Below are 13,001 nucleotides of genomic sequence, written 5' to 3'. Positions count from 1 at the left end.
TGTATTCAACAATTAAATTTCTGACCTGAATAATGTACTTTGCATTGGCAGGTACATGATAAAATACCTCTTACTGAACCAAGTGAAAAATGTAGCACCAAACTTTTAGGTTTTTACATGTTTCAAGTCAATGTGAGGTTAAATTTCCTGTCAGTTTCAATGACTGCTATTGAAATTGTTGATTACTACAAATGCAAGTACAGAGTTCAATACCTGCTTTGAGCATCTGTCTTCTCTAGCTTCTCCTGAAGCTGAATCCAGTCAATCAATGCTTTGAAATCTCTCACATAGTTATCCAGCATCATTAACACCTCCTAATTTAAACAAAAAAATTAACTTACATTCTGAGAGTAAAACGGTTCAAGAAAAGAGTATTATAGTGAAGGACTTGTGTATTAATAAGTTTTACATTATATTCATTGAAGAAGCTGCCTAATTAATGTACTGATCTAATTTTGCTTTTAATTCTTTTATTCTATTTGGTAAAATAACAAGTATGTGAAGTTGAGAGTCTAAAGACCAACAAATGGCATTGGTACAGTAAGTCTCCAACTTACAAATGAGTTCCCTTTCAGAATTGTTCATAAGTTGGATTCGTTCATAAGCCAACAAAGTGAGTCTTATACAGTACAGCTGTGAAAGTTCACAACTGTGAATGCTTATAAGTCAGGGACTTACTGTACACCTTTCTAAGACCTCCTAATCCTTTTAATCTTTTTATTGTGAAATTAATATATACAAAAGTTCATAAAACATAAACATATACATAAATTATTGCAAATAAAAAGCAGAAACACCACAAAGTACAAAAAACATAAACAGGTAACTTATTACAAGGCAAAGACCCATGATATAAACACCACCCATGACAAAGAATGTAACAATACAGCCTGAAAGTTCCCTGGTATTCCCTCCAAACCCAGTTCTATGCACCTCCTCCAGGTTAACCACTGCCCTGACTTCAAACATGTTTTCTTGTCTAACTTCCCTGGTCTATTGTCCTCTACGACAATAATGAGTATAAATACAAGAGGAAATATCACTATTTGGTTCCTGGTCCTAAAGGAAAAAGCTTTCGGTCTTTCATAAGGAAATATGATCTTAACCATGGATTTCTCACACATATTTTTATCAGGTTGATCAAGTACTCTGTTCTTAACCAGGGTACTTAGATTATTGGTTTTCAGCCTTTGTTGTTACTGCTCATTAAACTGTATGTATTTTAATGCTATGAAATTTCCCTTAAACATTACTTAGTCTCTATCCCATACTTAACTGTTCTTATCACTCAGCTCAAATTTTTCTAATTTCTACTGTAATTTATTCTTTGACAAATGAATTATTCAGAAGTGTTTCCTTAGTCATCTCTCTTGCTGTGATTGTACCATGTGGTTCAGAAGCCTATGGAACTGTTTTGCAAGGAGGATTTAGAAAAGTTTGAAAATTCAGACTAAAGAAGCCTTGGAGTATTGTGAAACATATTTGATGTGTGAGCTCAGAAGATAAGAATGTTGAGAGGAATGCAGACAGTAAAGGCCAGGTACAAGAGCTTTCAGCTGAAAACAGAACTCCACTGGCAAATGGACTAGAGCCCATATGTATCACATTCTGGCCAAAAAAAAGGTGTCTCTATTTTTCCCATGTCCTGAGACTTTGAAGGAGACTGAGATTAAAGGTGGTGGACTAATTAATCTGGGAGAAAACATTTCAAGGTAGCCCAACATTCAGGTTCTGGCATGGATACTGCTGGATTCTTTCAGTCAGATTTACAGTGAGAATCAGAAGCAAACAGAAGAGCCAAATGGTGTGAAGCTTGGCCAGAAAGGAAGTGCTTATAAAGTTGAGGCAAAGGAGACTGTTGCTGAAAAGATTAGCATTTAAAAGAAGCCATGTAGGCCAGGGATTTAGCTCAGTGGTTCTGCCTCACAAGCACAAGGTCCCGAGTTCGATCCCTGGTACCAAAAAAAAGAAGCCATGTACTTTGCATCAGGACTGCAGCAATGATGGGTTGAAGGCATCTCAGAAGCTGGCCAGACCCCACCCATCACAGACTTAAGAGTAGAAAAGGGTAAGCTCTTTTGAAAGATTTTGCAGCCCCAAGGTCTCCTGCTCATTTAGGACTACAAAAGCCTGGGAAAGTACTTCCTTGAGACCAGCCATGCAGGTACTCAAAGGCCACTGCAGCCATGATCCAAGCGACCAGGCTACTGCTCAAGCTGGCAGCAGCCCTTCACGCCATCCATACGGTGCTGGTTCTTCAGGCATGTAGAATGCAAGGGTTATGAAATCATGGAGGCTTCCACCTACATTTTAGAAGAAGGCCTAAAAGGCCAAGTAAAAATGCATAACAGGGTCAAAGTCCCTGCCAGAAGGCCCTGAAAAGATGATATATGAAGCCAAAAGTATAGCAGAGACTTCAGGAATTTGGAGATGCCAGGAATGTGAAATGTCTGCTGAGGAAAACTCCAGGCATCAGACAGAGCCAGTTCAAGAGACAGGCCATGTGGGCTATGACCAGCAAGGACATAGGAATAGAGCTGCTCAAGCCCTTGGAGTTCATACCTTACCACAACCTGCCACAGGTGCTAGACATGGAAGTATAGGATTTAATGTCTGCCCTGCTGGATTTCATCTATCTATTCCTCCCTTTTAGAATGGGAATGCTTATTCTGTGCCATTACATATTAAAAGTACTTAACTTTCTTCTTTGACTTCTCCAGGGGCTCACAGCCAAGAGTTTGCCTTTAGTCTCAGAGAAGACTGAAACTGTTTTCAGCAATGCTGGAACTGTTAAGATGTCAATTTTTAGAGATGGACTAAATGTATTTTGCATGATGAGATGGAAATGAGCCTTTTAGGGGCCAGGGGCAGAATGTTACAGTTTAGATCTAAAATGTCCCCCAAACATCTCATATGTTCAGAGATGAGGCTTTTGAAAGTTGATTGGATCATGGGGCAGCAGATTTATCTTATTGGTAAGTTCATAGGTGAATGTGCTACTAGGAAGAAGCTCCTAGTTAGAGGTGGCTATATATGCAGTGGTGACACATAGTGATTTTTGGTCACTCCGATAAAAAGACTGCTTCTCCATCACAGAATTTCAGGTGACCACTGTGATAAGGTGAGGTGTATACAATTACTAACAACAGTGACACATAGTTACACATTTCACTTTTTGAACTACTTCTTCGAGAATACCATCCATCTATTCATAACTGTTATGCATGCACAACTGTCATTACCTGAGTACATGCAAAATATGTATTTTATTTTTGCCTATTTAATTCTGTAAAGCAGCCTATGAAGTGTTTCCTTATATTTTTGTTTCGCAAAGAAATCTGGTATTGACTTGTTAGATACAATATCAAAGGCACAAACCATGAGAGAAAAAAGTAATGAGTTGAATTTTACTAATATTAAAAACTTCCACTCTGAACAAACAATATCAAGAGAATGAAAAGACAAGCCATAGAATGGGAAAATAATTGCAAAAGACATATATGAAACTGTTGTCCAAACTGTACCAAAAAACACTAAAAACTCTACAATTAAAAAAAAGAATAATCCAATTTAAAAATAAGCTAAACATATTAACACTTATACAATATATAATACACAGATGGATATGTGAAAAGATGCTCTGTATCATATGTTATCAGGAAATACAAGTCAAAATAAACTGAAAACTGGCCTTAACCATGGAGAATCTACTTTGATATATTTAATTTTGTAGTTGCATAAGAAATGTTGGTGAAACTGAATATACCAAATTCTGGGGAGGAAGTAGGGTTTTTTTTTTATCATGAATGGGTGTTGGACCTTTTAAACACTTTTTCTGCATCTATTGAGAGGAAAACAGCATGGTACTGGTAAAAAAAAACAACACAAAACAGATCTGAGGATCAATGGAACAGATTAGAAAATGCAGGATTTTGCTCAGTGGCTCCACGCCTGCCTTGCAAGCTCAAGGTCCTGAGTCTGATGCCCAGAACCAAAAAAAAGAAGATGCAGAAACAACTTTAGACATACTGAGCCACCTTATCTTTGACAAAGGAGCTAAACACTTTCACTGGAAGACAGACAGCCTCTTTAATAAATGGTGCTGGAACAACTGACTTTCCACATGCCAAAGATTGAAACTAGACCCATATCTTTCACCATGCACTAACCTAAAATTAAAATGTATTAAAGATCTAAATATTAAAACAGAAACACTAAATCTCTTGGAAGATAGAGTAAGTAGAACTCTCGAAGACACTGATGTAAGCAAAGACTTTATGAACAAAACTCCAATCACAGGAACTATCACAAAGAACTAACGGGGATCTCATCTTATTAAAAAGCTTTTGCACAGCAAGAGAAACCACCAACAGAGTGAAGGGACAACCCATAAATGGGAAAAAAAATTTTGCCAACTATTCCTCAGACAAAAGACTACTATCTAGAATATATAAAGAACTCAAAAAATCAGACCCCCCAAATTTAAAGACTCAATCCAAAATGGGCATCTCAACTGAACAGACACTTTTCAGATGAAGAAATAGAAACAGCAAATAAATGTATGAAAAAATGTTCAACATCACTGATTATTGGAAAGATGCAAATTAAAACAACACTAAGATTCCATCTCACTCCAGAAAGAATGACTATCATCAGAAATCAACCAATAATAAATGCTGTGGGACTGTGGCAAAAAAGGAACCCTTCTCCACTGTTGGTGGGAGTGTAGACTGGTGCAACCACTGTAGAAATCAGTGTGGAGATTCTTCACAAAACTAAAACTAGAGGTTCCACTTGACCCAGCTATTTCCCGTTTTGGTATCTTCCCCAAAGAATGAAAAGCATCACACCACAATGATATATGCACACCCATGTTTATGGTGGAACATATTTTGTAATAGTTAAATCTTGGAAAGAGCCCAAATGCCCATCAACCAATGAATAAAGAAGAGGTGGTTTTTTTATACAACAGAGTACTACTCTGCCATAAAGAAGGATGAGCTTGAGACATTTCTAGCTAAATGGATGTACCTTGAGACCATACTCTTCAGTAACATAAATCGGACACACACGTCTAAATACCACATTGTCTCTTTGGTGTAAGAAACCAAAAATAGAAATAAGGACTAAAATGTTTGATAGATATTGGGAAATGGGAAGAAAATGTTCAAATGGGAAGGGGGACAAGGGAGGAGGGAGGGAGAAAGGAAAGAAGGGACAAGGAAAGAAGTTAAAACAGAAGGAAAAACTGGAAACAAAGCTTTTGTATATAGGAAGATGTGGGGAGATTGAGGGGAGAAGAGGGATTGGAAAAAAAGAAGAGGCAGGATATATCATGTACAGGTACAAATTCCCTATGATGAGTGTAATCATTATGTATACCTAAAATGTACCAATAAATGTTTTGCTTTAAAAAAAAAACAGGACACGTGTACTCTCCTCTCCTTTTCATTTTTGCTTGTCCACTCCTATTTGATTCTCTTATTAGGACTAGTCTTATATAGTATATCAGTATATGTGTATGTGTGGGGATAACTGTATGAGTCAACCTACCAAAACTAAACAAAACAAGATATTAAAAACCTAAAAAGACCAATAAAAAAGAATGAAGTTGATGCAATAATAGTCTACCAACCTAAAATAGGACTCAATGGATTTACGGCTGAATTTTCACCAGGCCTTGAGAGAAAACAAATATTAATGCTCCTCAAAATTTTCATTTAATAAAAAGGGAAAGAATGCTTCCAAATTCATTCTATGAAGCCAGAATTATCCAACTACCAAAGAGGAGGAGGACAAGGACGAGGACGAGGACCAGGACCAGGACGAGGAGGAAGCAAGAAGAGGTAGAAGGACAAGAAGTGGAGACAAGGAGAAAGAAGAGGAGAAAGAAAAAGAAGAAGTACTAAAAGGAAGAAGAGGAGAAAAGGAAGGAAAAAAGAAACTACAGACTGATATCCTTGATGAACACATATGCAAAAAGTCTCAATAAGATCCTATCAAACAGAATTCAACAACACATTAAAAATATTCACCATGACCAAGCTGGTTTAATACAAGGGATGCAAGGACAGTTTAACACATGTAAATCAATAAATGTACTATGCCACATAAATAGAATCCAGGATAAAAACCATATGATCATCTCAACAGATGCAAGAAATGCCTTCAATAAAATCCAATATCCCTTCATGATTAAAAAAGAAACTGGTGAAAATAGATACAGTAAGCCCCCAACTTATGGACATCTGAGTTGTGAATTTTCACAGGCATACTGTATAAGACTCACTTTGTCGACTTATGAACACATCCAACTTACAAACAATTCTCCTGGGACAGAACTTGTTTGTAAGTGAGGGACTTACTATATAGAAAAATCCTACCTCGAGCTGATAAAAAATCAGATTGACAAACCCAGAGCCAACACCATCCTGAATGTGGAAAAATTAAAAGCATGTCCTATAAAATCAAGAATGAGACAAAGTTGTCCACTCTGACCTCTTTTATAAAACATAGTACTTAATACTTTAGCCAGAGCAGTCAAGCAAGAGAAAGAAATAAAATTACCCCTATTTTCAGGTATGACTTTTTACACAGAAGACCCAAAAAAACTCTACAGCAAACTTTTATATCTGATAAACAAATTCAGTAGTGGCAGGATACAAAATCAACACACAAAAATCAACAGCATTCCTGTGTACCAATAAAGACCTTACTGAGAAAGAAATCAGAAAAGCAACTCTGTCCACAATAGCTTGAAAATAATTAAATTCCTAGAAATCAACCTAACCAAAGAGGTTAAATACCTGTACAATTAAAATTATAGAACAAAGATGAAAGAAATTGAAGAAGACATTAAAAAGTAGAAAGACTTCCCTTGTTTTCTCAGTGACAAAGTTTATTTTAAAAAGTAAAAATGAAGAGTGAGGGAGAAGCTGGCTCTGCAGAGCAAGCTTAAGCTGGGTAAAAGAGGAAAAGTAAGATAAAAGTACACCCTGGAGAATACAGGGCAGGCTATGGTGAGGAAAGCCACTTCCTTTGTTCATGAATTGGCAGAATTAATATTGTTGGGATGGCCATATTTACCAAAATCAATTTATAGATTCAATACAATTCCTGTTAAAATACCAGTAACAGGGCTGGGGAATTAGCTCAGTGGTTCTGCCACGGGCCTTGCAAGCGCAAGGACTGGAGTTCAATCCCTGGTACCCCCAAAAAAACAAACAACCAATAACAATCATAGGGCTGGAAAAAAATTCTAAAATTCATATAGAATCAGAGAAGACCCAGAATAGCCAAAGCAATCCTGTGCAAAAACAACAAGGCTAGAAGCACCACAATACCAGATTACAAGTTATACTACAACACCAAAGTAACAAAAGCAACATGATACTGGCAAAAAGACAGACATGTAGTGAAACAGAATAAAACAGATAAGACAGAAACAACATGATGCACCTACAGCTATCTGATTTTTCACAAATGGGCCAAAAATATACACTGGAGAAAAAGAGAGCCTCTTTAACAAATGGTGCTGGGAAAACTGGGTAACCACATACAGAAGATTGAAATCAGATCCTTATCTCTCACCCTGTTATAGAACCAAATCAAAATAGATGAAAGACCTTGATATAAAGCTTTGACACTGCTGGAAGATAATATGGGGGATAGTATTTAAAGCCATAGGCACAAAGACTTCCCAAACAGAACTCCAATCACATAAGGAATAATATCAAGAATCAACAAGTGAATTACTTTTAAAAGCTTCTATGCAACAAAGGAAACAACAGAGTGAAGAGATAGCCACAGAATAGGAAACAACATTTGCCAGGTACTCTTGTGATAGAGAATTAATATCTAGAATATATAAAGAACTCAAATTGACCAGCAAAAAAATAGGGCCGGGGATTTATCTCAGTGACACTGTGCCTGCCTTGGAAGTGCAAGGTACCAATTCTGGGTACTGCACACACACACACACACAAAAGACAATCCAGTCCAAAAAATGTACAAGTGGCCCATAAATATATAAAAACTATTCAACATCTTTACCCATTAGGGAAATGCAACTACATTAATAGTCTCTCTCATTCCTGCCAGAATGGCTCTCATGAAGAACACAAAAAAACAGAATTTTTTTAGATAAGATGACAGAGCAGTGAGTGCCGGCAGCTCGCTTTCTCCAGGATAAAGTGTCTGGAATCTGGAGGACAGTGGCTTGGAGTGGAACTGAAGTGAAGAGAGGGTACACAGGAACCACAAGGGAGCTGACAGCTGCGTTGGGACCAGGAGAATTTTATGCACTTGGAGACAGTGGGAAGAACACAAGACACTGCTTCCCGAGCATCCCTCCAGAGTCAACAGTTGGTGAGTGATTGCGGTACAACACCTTGAGGACACAGTCACACGGACCAGGAGCTAGCTGGCAGGGATGCCACTGGGGAAAGGGCTGGGTGTTTGAACCATAGTCCCAGAACAGCCCCTTGGCTGCTTCACACTGCCAGGTTCCCAGAGTGGATGAAGGAAAGACAGTCATAGGAGGACTGGAGCAGTTGGGAAAGCAGACTGGGGGGAGTTCTGCTGAGAGGCAGCGAGTGGTGACCACAGACTTGGTTCCTGTGGTCAGACGCCAGCTGCAACCCAAGTTACACAGCATTGGAGGCTCACATTGGTGCCCAGTTCCCACTGCTAAAGAGAGACCTAAAAACAGGGCCTTAAGGTATGTTATCTCTCAAATAGCCCTGATAGATACCATTGCAACAGATTAGCCTGTTGCTACTGTAAATGAAATGACTGCAAAGGAACAATCCTGACTCAGTGAACAATCTAGTGCCAGTGAACTTGTCTGCTGAATCTACCATCACACTAGGGAGAGGGACAGCAAGAGTTCCTAACCTAAGAACTTGAACTGGATCAAACTCTGATACAATGCCTGCAACCTGGCAGAAAGACATCCTGAGTCTGAATTAATTTCAGTTTTGCAGTGGAGGGATCAGAGGAGTAATTGGGTTGTGAACACTCACACACTCTGCGAAAGAAGCTACCTGGGAATCATGCAATGTCTCATTGGAATATCTGATCTGTGCTAAACTTATTGGTTTAAGGTTTTTTTATTTTTTTTTTTTTTTGAGACAGGGTCTCACTTTGTAATTCAGGCTGGCCTTGAACTTGTAGCGATTCTCCTGCCTCTGCCTCCCAAGTGCTAGGATTATAGGCATGTGTTACCATGCCTGGCTGGTTTAAGTTTTTGTACATTTCTTAATTTATTTAGTAACACGGGGTTATATTATGTTCTTCTTATTTAGGTATTTGTCCTTTCATTGCCTCTGATTTAATAGGTGTCTAGGTTCTCTCCCTCATCTCAGCTCTTTACCTAGTTTCTTTACCTCAAACCACCAAGACAATATTATTAACAGATATTTTTATTCTTTTTCCAAACACATAAATTCCTTGTCCCAAGTCTTTAAATTCACCATACTTAGTCCCCTCATAGTCACTCCTATCTTCACTAGTATAATTCACCGATCCTCCCCACCCTAAGCCTTTGGCTCTTGTATATCTTACCTAGCTTACTTACTGTCTACCCTGTAAGTTCTGATAACCACACAGTTCTCCTCAATCACAAAGTGAGCCCCCTTTCTCCCATATCTAGCCCTTGCCCCCACAAAATATCCTCTGAAAACTCTTAATGCTGAAACTTCAACTCAAATAAAAGTATTCCAATAAAATCAGACCCCACATCAACCTTTTCTTCTCATCTACCACTAGTCTCCCTTTCAAGCCTCCCCTTTAGTGCCTAACACTACTCATCCAAACATCCCTCATTCTCTCCACCTCACTTCACCTACCTCACTGCAGAGCAATCACAAATAATAAACAGTCATAGCATGCATTGAAAATGGACAAAGAAGGCAAGAGTAACTACAAGGACTATTATATAGACGTGATATAAAATTGAACTTGTGGATGCTGTTATAAATGGAAGCAATTCTTCTGGCAAAACAGAGGGACAGAGTTAAAATCACTTAAATAACAAAAGGAGTAAATACTAGCACTGAACATACAAAGCTGAAAATTATTTATGGAGAAGTAACATCTTCCTAAAAAAGCTCCATATAAGCCACAAACTCTCCTCACATCTCTAGTCCCCAACCTGCAGTAACCCTTCCCCCAAAAAAGGTGAGAAAATTATATGTGAGGGGGGACACATATAATTTTGAAAAGATAAACAAATAGATAAACAAATAAATACAGATACAAGTAGGAGAATGGAGAAACAAGGAAATAAAAGATTTCCAAACCCCCAACTCCCCCAAGAGAGAGCAAGGGGTCAAAAAGGAAGAAGAAAACAAATACCAGGTAGCAGAATGAAAAGTTCTTAGAAGGGATGAAGAAAATACATGAGTTCAAATAAGAAATGAACTAAAAGTTTACCACAATTACATTCAATATGCCCATGGTGAGTTTTGGGGAAATGAGTAAAAAACTGAACAAGCTAACCAAAACAGTTCAAAATTTGAACAGACTCAATAGGATATGGAATTCTCGAAAAGAAGTCAGGCAGAAATACCTAAAATAAAAAACTGTATAGAATTCATACACTGCAGAATTTACCAATGTGAAGACAGGCTGGCTGATATTGAGGACAAAATAGTGAATTATGATAAAAGAGCTCAAAGAAGCTGAGAGAGAGACAGAGAGAGAGAGAACACAAGGGAAGACTATCCAGCAGCTACTAGATGACAACAAGAAAACCAATCTAAGGCTAATGGGAAATAGAGAAAATCTAGAAGACAACACAGATGGATTCACTAACATGCTTAGAGAAATTATGAAAGAAAATTCCCCAAATATGAGAAAGGAGTTTAAAATACAAATAAGCAACACTTGTAGAACACTCAACAATTATGATGAAAGGAGAATTAAATTTTCACCTTTCTGTACTTGGGCTTCACTGCTTTTGGCAAACCACCAAAATGAAGCTATTTTTACCACAGAGCTGCAGGGATGCTCATAGGTAACTCCCTGGTTACTAACATGCGGGAATTGACAGAAAACAGAAGCAGCTCCAATCTGAATGTTTCCTCCTATGTCCTGAGGTTAAAAATATGAAATTATAAATAGCACTAAACAACGAAAATGATGATAGACAACATACATGTTAGTAATAAATTAATGAATAGGATAAAACTAGTTGTTTAAACAGACCAAAAACATATCTAGTGATTCAGAAAAAAGGCTAAAATAAAATCTGTAAGTTACAAGAATATCAAGTAATTAGACCAAAATGAGTTAGTACTATGGAAAGTTCTTTTTAAATATGAACAAGAAACAAATCCAGACTGAGGTCCACTTTTACTGGAAACAGGTCTGAAGTAAAAATGCAAAGGCCTAACTCCTGGTCCCTGATCTACCAACAGGCAAGCAGGTAAGAGATTTCAGGCAAGTCCTTTAGTCGTACGGTTGGACTGGATGATACCTATTATCACTATGACCTACCATCCTTTCCAGCTTTAAAATTATAGGATCCTATGAAATGAAAGTTCAAAGGTACAGTATTACCATGTTGTCATAATCAGATGGATCATAAGTCCTCTGTTTAAAAATTTTACAGAGATCCATAAATTCTTCACTCATCTTGTGGATTTGTTCATTTAAGATTTCTCCCTTGGTACTGCCAAATTCTAGTCCTTGCAGCTTTTCAAAATCCAACATGGTGACAAATATATCCTCTATTTTCATTAAATGGTCAAGAAATTTGTCAAATCTGCAAAACACCAGATGAGACTGAAAAATCCCAGGGTCTCAGCTCCTTGTTTCCTGTGAAATAACTTGCCAATCCTTTTTTATAGCGGACAAAATAATTTTTGAAAGTCTTTAAGATATTAATGGCCACCTGCACCTTCTCCAGTGAGTCTGCAATTTCTCCTTTTAAAAGGTCCTCAGGGGAAAGGTAAGCCATTGCCTGGTCAATGAAGAGATTGGAAAATTCTTCCAACAAGACTATCACCCAAGCAGGAGTGTTGTAACACTTGGAATGACTCCAAATAAGGCAGATGGTATGAAACAATGGGGAAATTAATGCACAGGTATGTGGGAATTCTGTCTCCTGGAGAACCTGAATGTGTCTCCTCAGAGGTCTCAGGTAAAGTTCCACGTCTTGGACTTCAAGGAGAGCGTCTTCCACAGCCAGGAAAATGTTCTTTAAAGTAGGAAAATAGCTGTTCTGTTTACTTCTCAGGATCTTAACCATCTTGAGGACAACAGGAGCTTGAAGTTGATCATAAGTGCACAACAGGTTCTCCCTCCTCAACATCCAGAAATCCAGCTCAGTTAGAGAAGTCAGGTGAAGATCACTCAGCAAAGGCTGTGCTGAATCTCTTTCTACAATTTCTTGGATTTGGTGTGATCACTTGATAACCACAGATTCAATTTCATGGAGTAGTCTCCTCTCATTTGAGGGTAGCTTGGCTTGTGAATAATTCTGATCCAGGTCAATATTTTCTGCAACAGTAGGAATTGGGAGAAGTGTTCGTCTAGACATTTTGCCCCTAAAAATATGCATCTTATTTTTCATGACTTCTGTGTGACGTTCCATATCTTGTGAAGTAAAATATGGCCAGGACATATGGTTGTTCTTATTAGAAAGAATTGGCACTAGTATCTCATCTAGGAAAGCAGTTACATGTCCAGGAGATGACGCAGGTAACTCTTTAAATAACACCTTTTGAGAGAAAGTATTTGCTCCACTGTTTTCAGTAATCTTCTTGGCAATATAAACAAGTTTATGTTTTGGATCACCTGGAATCTTGCACCTAACACCCAAGTCGCTGAAGGAAGCACTGTTTTCCCTTCACTCTCCTGCTCCCACCCTACCTGCCATTATCTTATTAAGGATTTTTGCAGCTATGTTCATTAGTGAGACTGGCCCATACTTCTCTTTTTCAGTTGGGTCTTTCTCTGCTTTGGGGATCAGGGTGACGCTTGCTTCCAGGAATGAA

General features: G+C 38.0%; 1 protein-coding gene across 9 annotated transcripts in view; it reads right to left on the bottom strand.

The window, feature by feature from the left end:
• Scaper (S-phase cyclin A associated protein in the ER) overlaps positions 1-13,001 on the bottom strand; it is a 375,238-nt gene that overhangs the window by 316,285 nt on the left and 45,952 nt on the right. For all 9 annotated transcript variants that reach the window (XM_004872072.3, XM_087210281.1, XM_087210282.1 and 6 more), the window contains one exon: positions 214-314. In XM_004872072.3, coding sequence (XP_004872129.1) covers positions 214-314 — 101 coding nt within the window. The remainder of the gene's footprint in view (positions 1-213; positions 315-13,001) is intronic.

Source organism: Heterocephalus glaber, unplaced genomic scaffold (assembly GCF_053883595.1).
Source record: "Heterocephalus glaber isolate CG9 unplaced genomic scaffold, H.glaber_assembly_v1.0 deba00001140, whole genome shotgun sequence".
NCBI classification, from domain to species: domain Eukaryota; kingdom Metazoa; phylum Chordata; class Mammalia; order Rodentia; family Bathyergidae; genus Heterocephalus; species Heterocephalus glaber.
Note: the sequence above shows the minus strand (reverse complement) of the source record. Positions and strands in the feature narration are given on the sequence as shown.